The 24,994-nt window shown below is 38.1% G+C and overlaps 1 protein-coding gene across 1 annotated transcript in view; it reads left to right on the forward strand.

Annotated features, from left to right (window-relative positions):
• The window catches only part of LOC110150945 (transmembrane serine protease 11D), a 52,470-nt gene extending 27,773 nt beyond the window's left edge, over positions 1-24,697 (forward strand). Inside the window, exons 4-9 of the mRNA XM_020914027.2 lie at positions 7,110-7,177; positions 10,109-10,263; positions 16,394-16,649; positions 19,547-19,806; positions 20,954-21,096; positions 23,132-24,697. Coding sequence (XP_020769686.2) covers positions 7,110-7,177; positions 10,109-10,263; positions 16,394-16,649; positions 19,547-19,806; positions 20,954-21,096; positions 23,132-23,293 — 1,044 coding nt within the window. The 3' untranslated portion in view covers positions 23,294-24,697. The remainder of the gene's footprint in view (positions 1-7,109; positions 7,178-10,108; positions 10,264-16,393; positions 16,650-19,546; positions 19,807-20,953; positions 21,097-23,131) is intronic.
• Positions 24,698-24,994: the final 297 nt, after the last annotated feature.

Here is a 24,994-nt window from a genome sequence, read left to right on the forward strand (position 1 = left end):
AGATGTCCTCAGCCCTAAAGAGGTCATTCAGTTTATGTGAGAGAGAATAGATATGTTAGGTGAGTTCATCCTTCATAAAGCACATGTAAAATTGCAAAACACTAATTTGGAGAGAAATGGTGTAAGGCATAAAGCACAACATATAGCACATTCAGCGATGTGAAAACATAAACTAAATAAGTTTCTTTGCAAAGTACTACCAGCACCTTTGGAAGATATTCAGTAAGTCTTTAAAATACAATCTCCAACACCAAAAAAATTGTACAATCTAACTTTTTATTTTTAATTTATTCTCAAAAATGGTCTATAAAGCAAATCATAATGTATGTATAAATTTTGTTATCAAAATAAATAATTTTAGTAATGTCTTTTGTGGTAAAGATAAAACACAAATGTAGAAAATTCAGTGTATTCAAGAAATATAAGAAAATCAGAAACATGCACAAAATCTCAATACTCACATATCCACGATTAATATTTTGATGTTCCAAGTATCTTTCATGTAAACTTCACAATCAAACATGCATAAACACATACAATTTTCTGTCAACGAAATAAGATTATACACGCCTGCTTTTTCCTATTTTTTCTCAAAAATGTGTCACAGAAGTATTTAAATATCAATGAAGAAATCTACCATTTTAAATAACTAAACAGTATTATAGTGCAAAAAGATACAATAGTTCATTTAACCACTCTTCTGTTGACAGATGTTTACACTGTTTCCAGTTTTTCACTATTATAATCAATATTCTGATGACCATTCTTGTTGATACATACTTGTACACCTGAATGATTATATTATTGGGACATATACCCAGAACTAGAATTATCAGAATATAGGTTTATGCATTTATTTCCCTCGAAAGATTTTCAAATTTTTTCTTCAGTTTTAACAAGTATTTTGCAGAAGGGAATAGCAAACCACTTCAGTATTCTTGCCTTGAGAACCCCATCAACAGTATGAAAAGGCAAAATGAGAGGATACTGAAAGAGGAACTCCCCAGGTCGGTAGGTGCCCAATATGCTACTGGAGATCAGTGGAGAAATAACTCCGGAAAGAATGAAGGGGTGGTGCCAAAGCAAAAGGAATACCCAGTTGTGGATGTGACTGGTGATAGAAGCAAGGTCCGATGCTGTAAAGAGCGATATTGCATAGGAACCTGGAATGCTAGGTCCATGAATCAAGGCAAATTGGAAGTGGTCAAACAGGAGATGGTAAGAGTGAATGTCAACATTCTAGGAATCAGGAAACTAAGATGGACTGGAATGGGTGAATTTAACTCAGATGACCATTGTATCTACTATTGTGGGCAGGAATCCCTTAGAAGAAATGGAGTAGCCATCATGGTCAACAAAAGAGTCCGAAATGCAGTACTTGGATGCAATCTCAAAAATGACAGAATGATCTCTGTTCATTTCCAAGGCAAACCATTCAATGTCACGGTAATCCAAGCCTATGACCCAACCAGTAATGCTGAAGAAGCTGAAGTTGAATGGTTCTATGAAGACCTACAAGACCTTTTAGAACTAACACCCAAAAAAGATGCCCTTTTCATTATAGGGGACTAGAATGCAAAAGTAGGAAGTCAAGAAACACCTGGAGTAAGAGGCAAATTTAGCCTTGGATTATGGAATGAAGCAGGGCAAAGGCTAACAGAGTTCTGCCAAGAGAATGCAGTAGTCATAGCAAACACCCTCTTCCAACAACACAAGAGAAGACTCTACACATGGACATCACCAGATGGTCAACACCAAAATCAGACTGATTATATTCTTTGCAGCCAAAGATGGAGAAGCTCTATACAGTCAACAAAAACACGATCGGGAGCTGACTGTGGCTCAGATCATGAACTCCTTATTGCCAAATTCAGACTTAAATTGAAGAAAGTAGGGAAAACCACTAGACCATTCAGGTATGACCTAAATCAAATCCCTTATGACTATACAGTGTAAGTGAGAAATAGATTTAAGGGACTAGATCTGATAAGAGTGCCTGATGAACTATGGACGGAGGTTTGTGACAGGACACAGGGATCAAGACCATCCCCATGGAAAAGAAACACAAAATGGTTGTCTGAGGAGGTCTCACAAATAGCTGAGCAAAGAAGAGAAGGGAAAAGCAAAGGAGAAAAGGAAAGATATTCACATTTGAATGCAGTGTTCCAAAGAATAGCAAGGAGAGATAAGAAAGCCCTCCTCAGCGATCAATGCAAAGAAATAGAGGAAAACAACAGAATGAGAAAGACTCTTCAAGAAAATTAGAGATACCAACGGAACATTTCATGCAAATATGGGTTTGATAAAGGACAGAAACAGTATGGACCTAACAGAAGCAGAAGATATTAAGAAGAGGTGGCAAGAATACACAGAAGAACTGTACGAAAAAGATCTTCACGACCCAGATAATCATGATGGTGTGATCACTCACCTAGAGCCAGACATCCTGGAATGTGAAGTCAAGTGGGCCTTAGAAAGCATCACTACGAACAAAGCTAGTGGAGGCGATGGACTTCCAAAAAGATGATGCTGTGAATCTATAGATTCAATGCAATCCCTATCAAGCTACCAACGGTATTTTTCACAGAACTAGAACAAATAATTTCACAATTTGTATGGAAATACAAAAAACCTCGAATAGCCAAAGTAATCTTGAGAAAGAAGAATGGAACTGGAGAAATCAACCTGCCTGACTTCAGAATATACTACAAAGCCACAGTCATCAAGACAGTATGGTACTGGCACAAAGACAGAAATATAGATCAATGGAACAGAATAGAAAGCCCAGAGATAAATCCACGAACCTATGGTCACCTTATCTTCGACAAAGGAGGCAAGGATATACAATGGAAAAAAGACAACCTCTTTAACAAGTGGTGCTGGGAAAACTGGTCAACCACCTGTAAAAGAATGAAACTAGAACACTTTCTAACACCATATACAAAAATAAACTCAAAATGGATTAAAGATCTAAACGTAAGACCAGAAACTATAAAACTCCTAGAGGAGAACAAAGGCAAAACACTCTCCGACATAAATCACAGCAGGATCCTCTATGACCCACATCCCAGAATTTTAGAAACAAAAGCAAAAATAAACAAATGGAACCTAATGAAACTTAAAAGCTTTTGCACAACAAAGGAAACTATAAGCAAGGTGAAAAGACAGCCCTCAGATTGCGAGAAAATAATAGCAAATGAAGCAACAGACAAAGGATTAATCTCAAAAATATAAAGGCAACTCCTCCAGCTCAACTCCAGAAAAATAAATGACCCAATCAAAAAATGGGCCAAAGAACTAAACAGACATTTCTCCAAGGAAGACATACAGATGGCTAAAAAAACACATGAAAAGATGCTCAACATCACTGATCATCAGAGAAATGCAAATCAAAACCACAATGAGATACCATTACATGCCAGTCAGGATGGCTGCTATCCAAAAGTCTACAAGCAATAAATGCTGGAGAGGGTGTGGAGAAAAGGGAACCCTCTTACACTCTTGGTGGGAATGCAAACTAGTACAGCCGCTATGGAAAACAGTGTGGAGATTCCTTAAAAAGCTGGAAATAGAACTGCCACATGACCCAGCAATCCCACTTCTGGGCATACACACTGAGGAAACCAGATCTGAAAGAGACACGTGCACCCCAATGTTCATCGCAGTACTGTTTATAATAGACAGGACATGGAAGCAACCTAGATGCCCATCAGCAGACGAATGGATAAGGAAGCTGTGGTATATATACACCATGGAATATTACTCAGCCATTAAAAAGAATTCATTTGAATCAGTTCTAATGAGATGGATGAAACTGGAGCCCATTATACAGAGTGAAGTAAGCCAGAAAGATAAAGACCATTACAGTATACTAACACATATATATGGAATTTAGAAAGATGGTAATGATAACCCTATATGCAAAACAGAAAAAGAGGCACAGATGTATAGAACAGACTTTTGGACTCTGTGAGAGAAGGCGAGGGTGGGATGTTTCGAGAGAACAGCATCAAAACATGTATATTATCTAGGGTGAAACAGATCACCAGCCCAGGTTGGATGCATGAGACAAGTGCTCGGGCCTGGTGCACTGGGAAGACCCAGAGGGATCTGGTGGAGAGGGAGGTGGGAGGGGGGATCGGGATGGGGGATATATGTAAATCCATGGCTGATTCATGTCAGTGTATGACAAAAACCACTACAATATTGTAAAGTAATTAGCCTCCAACTAATAAAAATAAATAAAAAAAATAAAATAAAATAAAAGATGATGCTGTGAAAGTGCTGCACTCAGTATGCCAGCAAATTTGGAGAACTCAGCAGTGGCCACAGGACTGGAAAAGGTCAGTTTTCATTCCAGTCCCAAAGAAAGGCAATGCCAAAGAATGCTCAAACTAACGCACAATTGCACTCATCTCACGCTAGTAAAGTGATTCTCAAAATTCTCCAAGCCAGGCTTCAGCAATACGTGCACCGTGAACTTCCAGATGTTCAAGCTGCTTTTAGAAAAGGCAGAGGAACCAGAGATCTAATTGCCAACATCTGCTGGATCATCGAAAAAGCAAGAGAGTTCCAGGAAAACATCTATTTCTGCTTCCTTGACTATGCCAAAGCCTTTGACTATGTGGATCTCAGTAAACTGTGGAAAATTCTGAAAGAGATGGGAATACCAGACCACCTGACCTGCCTCTTGAGAAATCTGTATGCAGGTCAGGAAGCAACAGATAGAACTGGACATGGAACAACAGACTGGTTCCAAATAGGAAAAAGAGTATGTCAAGGCTGTATATTGTCACCTTGCTTATTTAACTTATATGCAGAGTACATCATGAGAAATGCTGAGCTGGAAGAAGCACAAGCTGGAATCAAGATTGCCAGGAGAAATATCAATAACCTCAGATATGCAGATAACACCACCCTTATGGCAGAAAGTGAAGAACTAAAGAACCTCTTGATCAAAGTGAAAGAGGAGAGAGAAAAAGCTGGCTTAAAGCTCAACATTCAGAAAACTAAGATCATGGCATCTGGTCCCATCACTTCATGGCAAATAGATTGGGAGACAGTGGAAGCAGTGTCAGACTTTATTTTTGGGGGCTCCAAAATCACTGCAGATTGTGATTGCAGCCATGAAATTAAAAGATGCTTACTCCTTGGAAGGAAAGTTATGACCAACCTAGATAGCATATTAAAAAGCAAAGACATTACGTGGTCAACAAAGGTCCATCTGGTCAAGGTTATGGTTTTTCCAGTGGTCATGTATGGATGTGAGAGTTGGACTATATAGAAAGCTGAGTGCCGAAAAATTGATGCTTATGAACTGTGGTGTTGGAAGAGACTCTTGAGAGTCCCTTAGACTGCAAGGAGATCCAGCCAGTCCAACCTAAAGGAGATCAGTCCTGAGTATTCTTTGGAAGGATTGATGCTGAAGCTGTAACTCCAATACTTGGCCACCTTATGCAAAGAGCTGACTCATTGGAAAAGACCCTGATGTTGGGAGGGATTGGGGGCAGGTGGAGAAAGGGACGACAGAGGATGAGATGGCTGGATGGCATCACCGACTCGATAGACATGAGTTTGAGTAAGCTCCGGGAGTTGGTGATGGACAGGGAGGCCTGGCGTGCTGCGATTCATGGGGTCACAAAGAGTTCGACACAACTGAGCGAATGAACCGAACTGAGCTGATGGATATCTGCCAATTAATCAACTTTCTTTATGTTGCTTATTATCTTCACTAAATTACCTCAATATTTTCCACATAGCAAAATATAACAATTATAGTGGATTTTTAACCCTTTGATCAATTCTAACCTGTGCTGGTACAATACTAAATCATGAAATATAGTTACAAGAAACACTTACTTAAATTTTAGCAATTCCTTCAGTTTTAGGTCAGTTCTTTCTACTTCTGTTAAAGTCAAGTAATAGTAACCTTAACTCAGTTTACTAAACCTCCTCCTACAATACACCATATAAACAAACACATTAAAACCCATCCTTCTACAAAGTTAACTAGAATATGGCTGGCCAAATGGTAGCATCCTATAATTCTAGATCATAGAATTTTGACTGACTTTTTGCTTTCTTCTTAATACTTACTAGTACTTCTTGAATTTTTAAAAAATGAAATTATTTTGATAAAACTAAAAGCCTTATAATTCTTAAAAATGTTCAAGACTTTTAGAAAGAAAAAAAAAGTTATCATATTTTCTAACAACTGGTTGGTCCAATATCAGCCTAAAGAAATGGATATTGAAAAAATAAGATATAATATGGTGTGACAGAGATTATATAAACTTTACAGTCTCGAGAATTGACTTCAAATCCTGGCTTAATATAATATTCAGCATGCTACTTAATTTCCCCATTTGAACTTCTTCATGTTCACCTCAGCCTTAGTCCAACCTCACAGTACTAGCCAACAGAATCCACTCCACAATATGATGGCTTAGTACATCTCACCCTGCATCTTGGTAGAACTCTTCCAGTCACAGAATCACTACTTCTCTAGTTCTCTGTGAAGCTAAACCTTATACCTCAAGAGAGCCATCCTTGCTGGCACTGAGCAATGATTCAGGGGTGGGTTAAAGTTAGGTCAGGAAATAACAACAGACGTTAAAAATAACTTAAGATGTTTAGACATTAATCAGAAACAATAAGGAAAAGACTGTCCTTTATTTCTCTTCCTCCTTTTTATCAGACTCTCCCTTTCTATTCATTTTAGTCTGGTTTTAACCTATTTAAGAACAGTTGTTGCAGGATCACAGTGTAAGCTGTATAGTGTTGGGCTGGCTCATGCCCCAACCTCTTTAGGAACAGCCACAAAATCACACAACACAGGCTCTCACTGAGCAAAGTGTCTGCTGTGTTTAGAATGGCTTCTAGTGAAGATGCATCCTGTCCATTATGATTTTTGTGTAATAGATGAAGAACAGACACTGCTTCAGAAGGTTTTTAGCCTGTCTAAATCGATCCCAGATGTTCTGAAGTGGAATTGAATTAAAAAAACTCTAGTCTATATTCCTCATTAACATAGTCTCATGTTTCAGTGTTGGAAAGAGGAAGGAGAGAAAGAACTGTAATTACAAGGTGTTTTTTTCCCCTTTCTACAGATTACTAGAACATTCAAAGAGTCAGATTTAAAAAATCAGTTCATCAAAGCTCATGTCGTCAAACTGAGGTAAGTGGAACTACAATATATATAAGCCTAGATACAATTTGCTTCATTAGACTTTGTTTATAGCATAGATAATGAAAGAGACATTCATACAATGTGTTGCAATATCATGAAAATAGTATCACGGGCAGCTTAAAAAACAATGTCAAATTATCACATATGGTCTATATATCTAGTAATGTGAATGACTGTTACTTCAGTTCTTCATGGGAAAAGGAAGGCAGTTGGATGACGGTACAGTAAGAAGGCTATTTGTAAATTCAGGGGATACGATTCACAATGCAGTCTGTGTAAACAGTGCCTTGTGGAGATGTGCAATGCTGAGATCCTGGGCATATTCACCCAAGATCGGAATGCTAAACCAACATCAAAAGTGGCTTTTCAGTTTTTGTCTCCCTGGAATGTTTTAAAGGATGCTGTGGCCAGATACAGACATGTCTGCAATGAATCAGTTAATAGGGGAAGTAACAGCATGCATATTTATTATTTTCCATTCCTACCTGAATGGAATACAGACCTATTCTTGTGATGTGATGTGATGTGATATCTCTCCTAACTAAAATAGTTACCCTTACTGAAGTGAAAGTAAAAGTGACTGGCCCTACCACAAATGTCTCAAATGTCCCCACTGCTCAGTCCTTCAAATAACGTAAAAAAATTCTTCAGAAGAAAGAGAAATTATACTAATTCTTTCTCAAATACTAACACCACAAAAAGATTAATTTTTCTTATTCTTGATAGAGTCACCTAGCTAAATATAAGCATGGCGCTCTGGTCTTTTAAGTTTTGCTGAGGAGCCCGAGAAGTAAGAAGAATTCATGGGAAGAGTTTGTTTCAAAATGTATTTCAGTCAGTTCAGTGCACATTCACCTTAGTACTTTCTTGAGCAAGTCTCTGTACTAGCCACTAGCTGGCAATACTTGTAGAACTGAATTTGTATTTTTTTTTTTCCTTTTGTTCACTTCCCACTTACTGCTCAATCCACTGCCCTCTGGCTTCTGATCTCACCACAAAATACTAGTTGTTCTTCCCAAGTTCAACAATGACATTTGAATCACAAATTCCCAAAAGAATCATATCAGTCCTCTTCTTGAACCTCTCAACTGACTTGGATGGGAGAACTTAGCACTGTTTTTATTCTTTTTTGAAACAGTGCCATCCCTTGGTTTCCATGACCCTCTACACTCTGATTTTCCTTTACTTCTCAGTTTTATTTGTTAGCTCTTACTCTTTCTTTTTACATTCCTCAAATGTCTGACTGTGCGGTAAGCCTCTCATCGCACTGAAGCTCCTTTTAAAGGCTTCCCTGCCCACTATCCTGGGAAAGACTGAAGGCAGGAGGAGAAGGGAGATGAGACGGTTGGATGGCATCACCAACTCAACGGACATGAGTTTGAGTAAACTCCAGGAGCTGGTGATGGACAGGGAGGTCTGGGGTGCTGCAGTCCAGTCCATGGGGTCGCAAAGAGTCGGACACGACTGAGTGACTGAACTGAACTGAACTGCCCTCTATATGCTAACTATTATCAAAGTTGTATATCTGGGGCCAGGCCTCTTTTCTCCTCTCTAGATGTGAACATATACGGCCATCTACTTGATATCGTAATATGGCTATCTTGCAGATAACACAACGTTAATACATCCAGACCTGAACCTATCCTCTGTCTCCAATCAAATATGTGACTCATTTAGTGTTGCCTACCTCTGTCACCTTCAACCTAGTTGCTCAAGAAAGAAATATGAGAGTTATCTTTAATTCCTGTTTCGCCCTCAACCCATACATCCAATCATCTAACCTTCACAGTCCTGTTTCTTACAATGTTTAAGATCCATAACTTCAAACACTCTGTTCTCAGTCATCTCTCCTCTGGACTTGCACCACCTTCTGACGAATCTCCTCTCCTCAAGTCTTTCTCCATTCCACATTTCACATAGCAGCCAGTCAGATTTTTTTGAAATGACAAAGCTAAACATAGTATTTGCTTAAAGTTCTTCTAACTGCCACTCCTTACCCCTATGATATATAAACATATATTATGTCTGTACTTATAACATTATATGTGTATATATGTACATGTGTAACAGTATATTTTAAAACAGAAGAGGAAGGGGGAAAAGTGGTGTGAGTGCGTTTATGTGTATTTCAGGCAGAAGGAATAGCTTATGTATGAAGTTTTTGAGGTTAAAAAGAGTGAAAAACTGAAAGCAGTCTAGTGGGACTGGTGAGTAAAGAACAACATCAGTTCAGTTCAGTTCAGTCATTCAGTCGTGTCCGACTCTTTGCGACCCCATGAACCGCAGCACACAGGCCTCCCTGTCCATCAGCAACTCCCGGAGTTTACCCAAATTCATGTCTCATCCTCTGTCGTCCCCTTCTCCTCCTGCCTTCAATCTTTCCCAGCATCAGGGTCTTTTCCAGTGAGTTAGTTCTTCGCATCAGCTGGCCAAAGTATGGGAGTTTCAGCTTCAGCATCAGTCCTTCCAAAGAACAGTGCTGCAATGAACACTGGGGTGCATGTGTCTCTTTCAGATCTGGTTTGCTCGGTGTGTATGCCCAGGAGTGGGATTGCTGGGTCATATGGCAGTTCTATTTCCAGTTAGAAATCTCCACACTGTTTTCCATAGCGGCTGTACTAGTTTGCATTCCCACCAACAGTGTAAGAGGGTTCCCTTTTCTCCACACCCTCTCCAGCATTTATTGCTTGTAGACTTTTGGATAGCAGCCATCCTGACTGGCGTGTAATGGTATCTCATTGTGGTTTTGATTTGCATTTCTCTAATAATAAGTGATGTTGAGCATCTCTTCATGTGTTTGTTAACCATCTATTGTTAAATTTCTTAAGTAATTTTTTAAATGCTTAATCAAGAAGAAGATGTAAAAAGAACAGAAAATTATCATAATTGTACACTTAAAATATTTTTATGGCTATTCAGGCAAAGTGGAAATGACCTGATAGCAGATATTGTCATGAAATTTACATTCACCAGAAGAAACAATGAAGCATCAATGAAAAGGAGAATTGAGTCTATTTTACACCAAATGCCGAATAACTCTGAAGACTTCGAAATAACTCCAACTCAGTTAATAAGCAAGTATCATTTTTTTACATACCATTTCATATCAGTTTATCCCTCTACAAGTTCTGATTCATGTTTTTATTTAATGAGGGACTCTTTTTTCCTGAATTAAATTTTGTGAAAACAACTTACTATGAAGTTAAATGTAATACATAGTTCTCTAATATAAAATATTCTGATGTTTCAAAGAATCATATGCATTTCATAACTTTTATTTGCTAAAAATTCTTTATTATTTTTCCCCTGTCAATACTCTTTATGAGGGACACTGCTGTCAGATGTTCAATTGGTAGGTATGTTATAAGAATGGTAAATAGCTGTTCAAGGTCAGAGAACAGTTTAATTTAGGATCACCTCACTGAGAAAAGAGTATGTAATTGGAAGGTGTCTGGTAAATACTTGTAGAATAAATAAAGAAATTAGAAGATTTAACAGTATCTCTATCTCCTCTCTGAAATTCCACACAACTTCTGCCTGGAATGGAATTCTAGTTCCACTGCTTCCCATCCCTATTGTGATCACTGTGGTCTAAGCCAACATCATTTCTTACTTGAACTATTGTACTAGCCTCCAAACTATACTCCTTCTTTATTTTCACAGCCCTTCCAATGTATTGTCCGCATATTGGTAAGGGAATATTTTAAAATATAAATACAATCTTGCTTAAAAGTCCCCATGTATTCCCACAAAATGAAACAAAAATGCCACCTGTAAGCAGAATACCATATTTCCTGGTTTACTCAGGACAGTAATGGGGACCATGTCAATTGTCTAAGAACTATTATGAATATTACCCTTTACATGTTCTGATTTGGACAGTAAATGATATGGTGATCTCATCTAAAGCACTGTATGATCTCATTCATGCTTCCCCCTGCAGCCATTCATTACGCTATTCTCTTCCTAATTTACCACAATCTGGCCACACCTTTACTTTCTCCATCTGCAAAGATTCTCTCCTTCCTGCCCCAAGCCTTTGCATACATTGGCCAGTTTCTTATAACACTTGCTAGATCACTCCCTTGCATCTGTCAAGTTATCATCTGGATCATTTCTTTCTAACCTAAGCCTTTTCTGACTTCCACTACTAAATTGTTTACCTCTGTCACCGACATCTTCATTTTCCTTCACAGCATTTATCATAATCGAAACTACAAACTTGTTTCCATGAGTTTGTGGTGTCTTCATCCTACTCTAAGTTCTGAAGGCAAGAACCAGTCTGCCTTTTTAATCCTCCTTACTTCTCTTACTCAGTATCTAGTACATAATAAGTACTCTATTAATATTTGTCACATAACTTTTAAAAAAGAAATTACTCAATTCATGTGTAGACACTCCTCCAACTTTGTCATGTACTACTATCTTAAGAAACCATGATTCACCTCATAATAAGCTCCAGATTAAGGGGTTTTCGTGATCCCACATTGGACTAGTAGTTAATCAACATACACTTGTTATAATTTTACCAGTGGTTAAAAGAATGAAATTCCTTCCTATCTGTTGGCAAATAACCACTACACCAGGCCCACAAAGTTGCCTCCCTAACTCCTCCAAATTCCTGTCTCTATCCTGGACTCCCAGCTCCTGACCCTGAAACTACAGAGTTGATGCTTAACACAGCAAGGACCTCTAAGACACTGCTCCGGCTCTGTGGGTGGTTGGGTACTGCCTGACTTGCTGATGCATATCAAGTCTGTTTCATTCCTACAACAACCACATACTGTAGATCCTTCTATTGTCCCCACTCAGAAAAGATAGATAACTGTCCAGGGCATATAGACAGGATGAAGGCTATTGTAAGTAAAGGTGTCAAAAAAGAAAATACAGGTGTCGAATGATGAAAGTATGTACTCAAGTAGTAGCTAAAGGGATGGGAAAGATGGGGCTAATTCAAAGGGTAGTTAGATGCTAGAAGGTACAAAATCCGGAAGCCAATAAGATGTGAGAAATAGTGAGAAAGGAGTTAGAGACCGTTTCAGATTTCTAGCTATTGGTGGAAGTGATGTCATTTACTAAGTGTGTGTGTGTGTGTGTGTGTGTGTTAGTGGCTCAGACGTGTGCAACTCTTTAAGACCTCATGGACCATAGCCCACTGGTCTCTTCTGTCCATGGGATTTTCCAGGCAAGGATATCAGAGTGGGTTGTCATTCTCTTCTCCAGGGGATCGTTCCAATCCAGGGATCGAACCTAGGTCTCTTGCATTGCAGGCAGATTATTTATCATCTGAGCCACCAGGGAAGTAATAAACTGGGGCTAAAACTTGGTGACATTGAGTTTGAGATGGCTGTAGGACATTCAGAGGAAACAGCTCTGTAAGCAGAAATTGAACTGGAATAGATAGGCCTTCAGTGTCTGGCACCAACATAGTTTCTTTCTGTGCTCTCCCATCACTTTCCTACATGAAAAATTTGTATTATCTCTACTGACTTCATTGCTCAACAAACATCTTCTATCTTCATGCATTTGTGCCACTATACCTTTCACCTGGAATGCCTTTCACCTCTTGGTTGCCTGAAAAATTGCTTTTAGGTATTCAAAATACAATTCAAATATTATTTTCACCATCATAACATCCGTGAATCAGACAGCATTAGTAATGCTCTCCTTTCTCCTCTCTACTTTGCATTTAAATTTATTTGAATGATTCCTTAATTAATTTCTTTCTATAAATTATGTGAGAGTAAACCCCCTATGTTTTGTTATACCTGCAGTACTACAAATAATATCAGTCAAGGAATACAGATATAGTTATATGTGTGTGTATATATATATATATATATATATTAGAATAAGTGAAAAATTAATTTCTCTTAGAGATTTATCACTTTGTATCTCAATGACTATGTTTCTGTTTTCCCAAGTAAACTGAGTGACTTGAGAACAGAAATATCTTTTAAATATCTTTTAACTGTTTGATGAGAAGTTAATGCACAAACTTTAGTGTGATTAATGACAAATTGGGGCAATAAAATAAATGCAGTTTTTTGCAGCCTGTGACTCAGATTCTCTCAGCAGGTCTGGGGTGGAGCCTAGGAATCTAAATTTAGCAGTCCTACAAATGATTCTGATTATGGTTATCTGAGGACTACACTTTAAGAGATTAATGTGAAATGATATACAGTCTTTTTTGTATTGATCTGACGACTCCTTTTTTTTAACACTAGCAATAACTGGCCAGGATACAGTACAACTGTTCACTCGAGGTAAGATTTTAAATTACTTTGTAAATGTGGTTTACCAAAATAACAAGAGTAAATGTTCAAGTGATTTGTACTCTTTGCCAAGGAAGTATCTATTGAGACGGTATTCTTAGTTTATTCATGTAGGTTGTTGTTGAGATTAGACACTGCTGACCTCATTGGGCTATGAAGTGATGGTCCGGTTTTCCCCTATTTTTAGAAGGAGGAAGAAATATCGGTGACATTCCACCCACTCTGTATCAAGTTTGGTCTCATTCAAGTTTTCTCGGTAGCTTTGGGTAGTTTCTCCAAACCTGATTCTATGGTAGCATTTTAGCAGACTTGCAAATTATGTTTGGCTGCCCCATTTATATAGCTTTTCCTAACTACCAGAATAGTTTGCTTTGTGATAGATTTAAGTTAATCATAAAGTATAATTTAAAAAATTGCAAAAAGCATTATCAGTTTTATGTCTATAACATAACATAAAAGTCAGGACTTTTCAATGTAATTATATATACTCTCAGGATTGGATAGCAGACATATAACCCCTAGGAAAGAGTAGTTTGCTCCTTGGGGCTGATAACATGTAGTTAGAAATTAGTTTAATATATCTTGATAGCTGGCCTATCTCAGATACTTAAGTGATATTATAAGTTAATACTTCCTCTATGGGTGTTTTTCAACTTCACGTGTATTTAACAATGCATGCTTCTTTTTTATTAGAATGTGCTTAAATTATTTACTAGGGCCTTCCCTGGTGGCTCAGATGGTAAAGAATCTGCTTGCAACTGGGAGATCCAGGTTCGATCCCTGGGTCAAGAAGATCTCCTGGAGAAGGGAATGGCAATCCACTCCAGTATTCTTGACTGGAGAATCCCATGGACAAAATAATTTACTAGAGAACTTCCTTGGAGTATGCAGCAAAGGAACCTATATGCCATTTATATTCTTAATAGAAGTCTATTCCTCCTCCATCTGGGAGATCTGTTAGAAAATAAATGCCTTTGGATGGCATCCTATTGAAGTAATATCACTTACTTTAGAGCTGGTTCAGCAACAGAAATTTTTCATGGTGATTTACCTCTAATTTCTTAGTAACATACTAACCAAGAGGAAATAAACCATGAAATTAGGAATTGAGTGATCAAGCCCACTCCAGCACATTTCAGCTCTGGCCACTGGAGTGTCATGGACTTTCTTAAGACGTTTAAATAAACCTAATCTAGGTACTTAAAAACCCCCAATCACCCTCAAGAATATTCTGTGGACCTAAAGTAATTCCTTTTCTAGGGCCCATTTGGTAAGACAGAGTCAGTTATGGATGTGAACTGGTTCGTCCGCGGTGAACTGTATTACCACTACAGCCTTCATAATAAGGGCAGGTTCCCTCTAACATCACTATGCACATGAATCACTTGTTAAATGCAGCTGCTCAGAAGTTCTGGGAACCTAATGTATGACTTGGTGACTCTAGTTAGTAATATGATATTATACATTTGAAAGCTGCTGAGAGTAGGTCATAAGTATTCTCATCAAACATACACACAAAAAATAAAAAAAATATACACACAAAAATAAGTTAACTGTGTTAGGTATTGTGGGCTTCCCAAGTGATTCAGTGATAAAGAATCCACCTGCCAATGCAAAGATGCAGGAGACCTGGGTTCAATCCCTGGGTCAGGAAGATCCCCTAGAGGAGGAAATGACAACCTACACCAGTGTTCTTGCCTGGAAAATCCCATGGACAGAGGAGTCTGGCAGGCTACAGTTCATGGGGTCTCAAAGAGTTGGACACGACTAACTGACATGCCCATGCATCCATGTGTGAGGTGTTAGATGTGTTAATTATCTTGAACTTGGTAATCATTCTGCAGTGTATTTGTATATCATATCATGACATTGTACACTTTAAATATATACAATTTTATTTGTCAATTCCTTAGTAAAGTTGGAAGAAAAATGCAATTTTTTATTTGTTCCCTAATGTGAGTCTGACAGTCAACATTTCTTTTTGTTGTTGTTCATCTTTAATGTGGTACAGCTGACAAATAAAATTGTAATATATTTAAAGTGTACAATGTCATGATTTGATATATGTATATACTACAAAAAGAGTTCCCTCATCTAGTTAATTAACACATTCATCACCTCATGTATTTATTACCTCCCTCCATTTTTTTTGGCAAGAACACTTAAGTTCTACTCTCTAGCAAATTTCAATTATATAATACAGTGCTGTCAGACATAGTCATAATGTTAAACATTTGATTCTCAGACCTTATTCAGCTTATATCTGAAAGCTTATATCCTTTAATAAAACTCTTCCTATTTCCCCTGAACCCTGGCAACCACTTTCTACTGTTTCTAGGAGTTTGACTTTTTTTTTATTTCCACATAGAAGTGATACCATGCAGTATTTGCCTTTGTCTGGCTTATTTCCTTAGGACAACACCCTACAGTTTCATCCATGTTGTTGCAAGTGACATGATTTCCTTCCTTTTTAAGGCTGGAAAACATTACAATGTGTGTACATGTTTCTATGTGCATATATACCACTATTTCTTAATCCACACATCTACTGATAATCACTTAGGTTGTTTCCACACAGAGTCAACATTTCTATCAAGCTCTTTGGGGACACTCATGTTGCAGGTCCACAGACCACACTTTGAGTAGCAAGGTTATTGAGAAGATGGATATTCCCCAGGGAACCTGTGGCCTCAGCTAGTTCCTCTAGCACTGACCAACCTTAACTCCCACTTATGACGAATTCCATAGAACTCTGAATCTGCTCCACAGTTTGAAGGCTCCATGACAACCAAGTTCAGCAATGTTCTCTAAAATGAAGTCTATAGGTAACAGTCAGATAAGTACTCTAAAAGTATAACATATTGATCATGCTTTTGGAAAGCCTAGCATGTCCTGAGAAAGAATACATAAAAGACATAAAAGTCATAAGTTATGGTGAAACTCTTAGAGCATCTCCCAGATGTAAGCATCATGATCTTCCTAGCACATTACTTCCCTTCCCCATTAGAATGTGGGGTCCGCTCGGGCCTGATAACCTTGTCTGAGGAGAGAATCATGGGAGGCAGTAAAGCTGAGGAAGGAGACTGGCCTTGGCAAGTCAGCCTCCAGTGGAGCAGCTCTCACCGCTGCGGAGGAGCCTTGATCAGTAACAGGTGGATCCTGTCAGCGGCTCACTGCTTCAGAAGGTAAGACTGCAGTGCCCTATCCATCTTAGCATGCCCTGTTTGTCTCAGTGAATACTTACATCTGTGTTAGAGGGTATGCATCAATCACATAGCACTAGAGACATTAAGTAACTTGCCCAGAATAACACTGCCAGTGTGCAGCACAGGTAAGTTTCATGTATCAATTCAACTGGCTCCAAAACTTGCTGAAAGGAAAAGAAGGGTGGGAGAGAGGCAGACAGAGAAGAGTGCCTTTTAGCATCTTCACTAAAACGACCCAAGTAAAAGAAGTTTAGTGTAAAAAAATCCATGTATTTGCTCGTTGTCAAATATTTTTTCCTTAAAATTTCTAACTAGCACTTACTCTTTTGCAAACTGCTATACCTGATAAAAGTATCTCCTGGATAATATATATAATCTCTATTTTTCATATAACTCCACTATCAAAACTCCACAAAACTCTCAAACTATTTGGTTACATTTTGTTTTTAGTCAACCTTAAGAGCATGTTGAAATTATCAGCTTCCAATTCACAGAACCTTATTTTCATCAGTTTGTATAAGACTTTTCTCTCATTTTATTTTTCTCCTGTCATACTTGAAGTCCAATTCTATTGCCTTCCCTGCCCCCGTAGGCCTCCCCCAAATACTTGACATGTGTCTTTAAATATGCAGTTACCTGTAAAACCTTTAGTTTGTGTGTGTGTTTCTTCAATTTATATGAGTAACACTGTGTGTAAGTCTCATATTGTTCCTTAATGTTTTTGCTCAACCCTGGCAATTTTAATCTGGTCCCCAACTGCATCCACCATATCCCTTCATCCAGCTAGGCTGCACCAACTTCCTACAGCCCCAGATTGCAGCATACAGAACTTTTTCTCATGCCTGCATATGTGCCTCTCTATGAACTTTCATCACATCACTGCAGATGGTGACTGCAGCAATGAAATTGAAAGACACTTGCTCCTTGAAAAGAAAAGCTATGACCAACCTAGACAGCATATTAAAAAGCAAAGACATCACTTTGCCAACAAAGGTCCATAGAGTCAAAACTCTGGTTTTTCCAGTAGTCATGTATGGATGTGAGAGTTGGACTATAAGGAAGACTGAGTGCCAAAGAATTGATGCTTTTGAACTGTGGTGTTGGAGAGGACTCTTGAGAGTCCCTTGGACTGCGGAGATCACACCAGTCAATCCTAAAGGAAATCAACCCTGGATTTTCACTGGAAGGACTGACGCTGAAGCTGAAGCTCCCCAATACATCGGCCACCTGATGCAAAGAGCCGACTCACTGGAAAAGACCCTGATGCTGGCAAAGACTGAATGCAGAAGAAGAGGGGGACGACAGAGCATGAGATGGTTGGATGGCATCACCGACTCAGTGGACATGAGTTAGAGCAAACTCCAAGAGATGGCGAAGGACAGGGAAGCCTGGCATGCTGCAGTTCATGGAGTCGCAAAGAGTCAGACATGACTGAGAGACTAGACAAAACAAATAAACATCGAAGGATTTCTCTGACACATGTACCCAGAAGTGTATATACAGTGTGCTAAATACACTGCAGTGCTTTCCAGAATTTTGTATCTTCACATTTAATGCAAAAGAGTTTGAACTTCTTCCTCACCAACACAATATTATTCTTTTTCAATTTTTTTCCATTCTTATGAATATAAATTAGATGCTCATTACTGTTATAATTTCCACTTCTCCACTTACTAGTGAGTCTGAGTATTTTTCATGTCTACTGGCTGTTTGGGCTTCTCCTCCCATAAATGCCTATTAATATTTTTTGATCATTTTATAATGGTTCTCTTTCCATTTATTGTTGGTTCATAGAATTCTGTTTATTCTACAAAAATTTTAGATGTTAAACACTGCAAGTATTTTTTCATGGTTTTTCATTCATCTGATAAATATGCCCATGGTGCAGTTAATTTTGTTTTTAGTTTTACATAACTTTTAATTGATTTGCTTTTTTAATGTTACAGACCTTTTTATTGAAGTATAGATGATGTACAATATTATATGAGTTATAGGTGCACAGCATAGTAATTCACAGGTTTTAAAGGTTATACTCCATTCATTATAAAATATTGGCTACATTCCCTGCGTTGTACAATATATCCTTATAGTTTATTTATTTTATACATAACAGTTTACAGCTCTTAATCCTCTGCCCTATCTTGCGCCTTCCCCTCCTTCTCCCCCTGGTAACCATTAGTTTGCACTCTGTGTATGGCATACTTAATATTGATTTCATGAAATTCCTTCTTCTTAACTGTTCTTTCTTAACTGTATTTTGGGAGTTTGGCAAAAAGTCCCTATTCCTAGATCTTAAAGATAATGCCTTACATTTTGTATATATTAGTGCTCTGTCTCTCTCTGTATTCATACACACAAACATATGCACCAAAATCTTCAACAAGCAACATATTTAGTACAGAAAAATCATTTATCCACTGATAAGACAAGGAGCTCTTTCAGTACTACTATTTAAATGGAGCTTCTGCCTAAAGGAAAGGAAAAAGATAACAGAAGGAATCAGTTAAAACTAAAGTGAACATTGTTTCAGACTTCTTGGTTGCTTGAATGGAAGGATGTAGAAAAGGGAGAAAGCAAAGCAAAGCTTTGCTATACTAGTGTTCATCAAAGTATCAGGATATCCTCATTGGAATAACAGAACACCAGGATGTTCATCACCCCAGGATGTTTGCTAAAGCATTTCTATGTTTCTTTAGACCAATGATCATTGTGTCAGTAAAGAGTTACAGAAATAGATCCCAAAGAAATGTCGATCAAATAGTTCCTAGATTGGGGATGGGGGGGTGGGGACAGGGCTGGATGACAAATGCAAAAATCCCATCATTTGAAATTCTCACAAGTTCTCTATTCAAAGAGCATGTTTTCATATTTTTTAGCTACTCTGAGCCTCGTCAATGGATAGCCACCTTTGGTACTTCCACAACATCTCCTCAACAGAGAGTAGGAGTAACGAGAATTTTAATCCATGACAATTATAACCCTGAAACTCATGAAAACGATATTGCACTTGTACAACTTGATAGAGAAGTCACTTATACCAGATATATTCATAGAGTGTGTCTCCCAGAGGCTAACCAGGCCATTTCACCCGGCTCCACCGCTTATGTAACAGGATGGGGATCTCAGAGTTATAGCGGTGAGTATCTCAGGAAGAATAAAGACAACAGCAATATCTCCTGGTACCTGCCACTGTGCATTTTTTTCTAATCAAGGGACACCTAAAAGGCAGGTTCTACAGAGAGAACCATCCTACAGTTTGATCATCCTAAGCTCTAACAAGACTTCCCTCAGCAAAGAAAAGTGCTATCCCTAGAAGCTACAGGGAATTCTCAAATATAGTAATAGGGAAATGTGAAAGGAAGTGACAAAGAAATATGAGCTCTTCAATGATCCAGAGACTCTATAAGGACTCAAGTGGCACCCCTAAAAAGAAAGTTTTAAAAATTTAAGATAGAATTTGGATAGGTATCCTCTAAGGGTTTTAACAACCTTTAAGGTATTGCCAGCCATTTAAGTTATTCTGAAATGAAATAAAGTTCTGCCTTTACAGCAAGAAATTCTGTGTGCACACAAGTGTTTTTCACACTTGTTTCTGAAGTGAATAAAATCAGATAAAAAATAAGGATGACATGAAAGAGCAAATATGACCAAGGGGAAAACAAGAGTATCAGCTAGGGAGTGGAAGGGCAGAATGAACAAAATGTGCATGTTTCTACCCATGTTGTAGACCATCTCTGCAAGGAATAAAACAAAAGCCTTATTGTCCTAAAAAATAAAGTTCATTGTATTTTCATGGCCCAAAGTAATTTGATATATAATAGATAAAATTTGTGCCAATAAGAAAAAATGGCAATGCCATTGCGAAGGAACATCAATATGAATAAATTTATTCTTTAGCCTTGAAACCAGATTGGTTACTCTTTTGTTACTAGATTAAAGGTTACTCAACATGTAATTTTCTAATTCAGAGTCACTCAATGGATATTTCAGATTCTACTAATGTATTTTAAGGAGGCAGATGCTTTTCCCTTAAGGTCTAAGGGGCACTATATCACAAAGCTAAATTAAAAGAAACAAAACAAAGATACTGATGTATGTAAAGGGGTTATCTGTCTCTAATGCAGAAATCATTGCTATGGGAAAAACTCCTAGAACATCTTCAATAGCCTTTTTGCTGAGTAAGAGATATATTTGGAGTACAAATATTCTTTTCTATATTCACCATAGCATCATTAATTCATCTACCCTGAAGTCCATTTTCTCTCTCCCTTTATACATAACAGGCAGCACAGTTCCAGAACTAGAACAAGCACAGGTCAATATAATAAGTAATAATATATGTAACGCACCAGCTGGTTATAATGGAGCCGTCCTATCTGGAATGCTATGTGCTGGAGTACCTCAAGGCGGAGTGGACGCATGCCAGGTAGGTCAAGACAACCTTATCCATGTCATTGGTCAAGTTTATAAGCACCTCCTAGCATCTTGCCATGATGGGCACAGAAGTAGTAGTAGTGTTAGTTTCTCAGTCGTGCGCAGCTCTTTGTGACCCCATGGACTGTGTAGCCAGCCAGGCTCCTTTTGTCCATGGAATTCTTCAGGCAAGAATGCTGGAGTGGATTGCCATTCCCTTCTCTAGGGGATCTTCCCGACACAGGGATCGAACCCAGGTCTCCTGCACTGAAGGCAGATTCTTTACTATCTGAGCTACAACATAATTTCACCCTAAATGTCCAGATTTTACAGATTCTTATATGAAATTTTCCTGCATGTTCCACTCTGGGCCTCACTGATTTTCAGCTAAAATACTATAATACCTAGAGTTTATGTCTCAAAATAGCACTTTACACAAGAATTTATGAGATCCTATTTGTTTTTGTTCATTCATTCTTTTTTCTTTAATTGCATCAATTAATTTCTATGTGCCAGACTTTGTACTTAGACATCACTTGAGCTCAGCAGGTCTATGGTCTAGAAGAGAAAACACAGGCCTAAATGTCTGTTCAGTGAGGTGGTAGAGCTGGCCAAATATAGGAAACATTGCATCTATTAAACTAAGTCCTCTTAGTTTAATATTTGCTTGCCCTCTCTTGGTAACATGTTTTGCAGAGAAAACTCTTACTATAGAAGAAATAGCAGCAAAACACAGTGATGGGAAAGTGCTGAGAACTGACAAACTGGAGCACATATGCATTATCTAAAGGAGCCAGGAGCCAGTCAGCTCCACACAGAGCTTGTCATGCAAGCTGGTGATTCAGACACTAAACCCTTCTCCCCATATAAAGCAGTGATTAAGCACGCATGGAAGAACTAACTACCAAGAGCAGTCAACTGAATACCAAACTATTCTGGAAGCATACTTGGTAATAATAGCTGACTTTTATTAGTACCGACCATTTAGCAGGATGCACTCAGAGTGCTAGGTGTGTTAAACTCTATTAAACACATAAAATTATCATTTACAGAGGAAGAAGCTGAAATACAGAGGGCTGTTATGTGGCTTACTGGAAATCATATAGTTATTAAGTAGAGGATTAAAACCTAGACCAATTCAAGAACCTCAGACTTAACCCATCATGCAACATGGAAGAGATACCAATTTTTCTCTCCATATGGACTATTACATGTACAAATATTTAGTTGGTTGGTTTATTATCAATATTATAAGCAGCTTGTAAACATTTCATAAGGAATGCTTTACTCATTGCCATATAAATTTCTTTTCTATTATTCACCAAAAAAGATATTTTTGATATAACAATACTACACATGAAACACTTTGCATTATGCTATGAATAGGAAGATAAAGGAGATTTCTAAAAACATGTTCATTCAATAAATATTTTCTTAGCATCTCCTTTGTGTTAGAGTATAGCAGTGTCCAGAACATGTATGACCCTTTCCCTGATGAACCTTAACAGTACAGCCTGAAAAAGAGACACTGAACAAGTATCATAAATGCAATGAGGGTTGCAGAGATGTGTAACTGCTACAAAGGGGGGAGCTGACTCAGGGGGAATAAATTCAAAAGGCATGCACATGGCTAGGGCTAGGGTTAGGGCTTGTATAAAATAATGAAGTAGCAACGAAGGAGAGATACACAGGGTGTGGGAGCACCGGCAGTAATAAATAATCTAGCCCAAAGCTAGAAGGGGTGACACTGGGGAGGAAAGGTGGAAGTCAGGGGTAACCTCCTGGAGGAGGGGAGCCTGGTCGGGGTAGCAGTCTGGTGAAGTCTAGGAGATGCGCTTCTTCTCTTCTCACGCTTGCTGAAGGAACAACGTGCATACTTGGAGGATTTTTTAAATTTTTGCATGACTTAGTATACAGTATTTCAGCAGGAAATGTAAGACTAACTTTACTGTCATTATGTATGTGATTTCTACTATCATAGATATCAACTTCTTCATACTTTGGGGTTGTCTTCACGCTTAAATAATCCATCATTCTATTTCCTTCAGGGTGACTCTGGAGGCCCTCTAGTACAAGAAGACTCACGGCAACACTGGTTCATCGTGGGGATAGTAAGCTGGGGGTATCAGTGTGGTCTGCCAGACAAGCCAGGAGTGTACACTCGAGTGACAGCGTACCGTGACTGGATAACCCAACAAATTGGGATCTAGTGCCATAAACACATCTTGGTTCAAGAGTCTGAATGCAGACATGCCTGTCTAAAATTCTAAAACTTTCTAGCTGCAAAAGAAACTAAGTATCCAATTTTAACATGTTTCACACTATTTAATCTTTCTCTGTTACTATGGGTTTCTATTTTCTCAAGAAAATTACATGAATGTTGCATAGTACTGGGGCTATGTGCCAGGGGAAACATAGTAAACGAGTTACAGAGGTAACAATTATGCTATACTTGTGATGACCAAAGTACTACTAGTGAGAAAAGCAGGTACCCGGAGAGTGGAAACTCGAGGCGACTGCACAAGTCTCCAGGGTCAGAGGCGTTTCCTCTAAGGAAGTCTCATCAAAGCTGGGAAAAGGGCAAAGTATAGAAACTTGCAAAGGACAAACTTGTTGATAACATTCAGGACAGAATACCGTGAGGCAAGAAAAAAACTAGCTTTATAAATTTCTAGTTACTTAATATTTTATACGAGGGGTGAGTCCTAAAAGTCATGTATGACATCACTGTAGAGTCACAGAGCAATCTTAATTATCCTGTAGGAACATGCTCCCATGAGAACTAGCCAAGGAATTTCAGGCACTTAACAATCCAAACTAGAATATTCACTCCTCATCAGGGAACCAAAGAATTATAATCTTCATAACTATTATTTCTACCTTCATCTATGTGAATGAGAGAATTTGTCTCCTCCATAGAGAAACTCAGTAAATATACCTACACAACATTCTCAGGTAATTTACAACTGTGTACATACATGGTGCTTTTTAACAACTAAATATGAGTAACTTTAAGATCTAAAGATCACCAATGGCAGTTATTTTTCAAAGTTTAGGAATCCTCTGTAGCTAAACTCGAGTAATGAATTGAAAGCCATGAGAGGAAAAAATGAGAAGGATTGGCTTGCAAAAAAAGTAAAAATAAAAAGGGTAAATAGCTTTATTTCAATACAATTATCGTGGTGAAGAAACTTTTCTCTCTCTCCTTTTTCCTCCCTCTTTCTCCCCCGCCTCCATCTCTCCCTCTCCCCATCTCCTTCCCTCCCTCTTTTAATACATGCACACCCAAAGAACATGCATAAAATGTATTAACATTTAATGGCACAGCAATTTATGTAATATGAATTATGAATGTTACTGAATTTTTATGGGATTCTAGCATGATCATCTATGTGTCAGAGCTTCCTCCTTTTAAAAGCTAATTCATGACACCTGGATGTCAGAATAACTACATGCATTGTGATGAAAATGTCTTGTATTTACTCATGTAAAATTGTGAAGAGACCTCCACTGAAATCATTTACTTTATAGAAGTTGAAAATTTAACTGACTCTCAGTGAAATGTACAAATAAGTACTGGTACACGTTATTCCAAATAAACTATTTTAAAATCATTTCTCTGCCTGAGTATTTATTGGAAGTTATGGTTTATGAAGGACAATCCAAAACAATTTATTTAAAATTGGTTCTCCAACAACAGAACTGACAATTAGACTCTACAGTCTTGGCACTTTCAACTGCCTTGTAATCAAGCTCTATAACTAAGCAAGCATCTCGCTTGATACTTCCTGGCTGCTCCCAATAAGGACAATATTAAACTGGTTATTTACAGTAAGTCTCAAGGGAATGTGTTTGTGCAAGAGTGATGGTGTGTTTTCATGTTTGTGCGTGTGCCTTCACATAATCATAAA

The sequence above is a fragment of the Odocoileus virginianus genome, chromosome 29 (genome assembly GCF_023699985.2).
Source record: "Odocoileus virginianus isolate 20LAN1187 ecotype Illinois chromosome 29, Ovbor_1.2, whole genome shotgun sequence".
In the NCBI taxonomy this organism is placed as follows: Eukaryota; Metazoa; Chordata; class Mammalia; order Artiodactyla; family Cervidae; genus Odocoileus; species Odocoileus virginianus.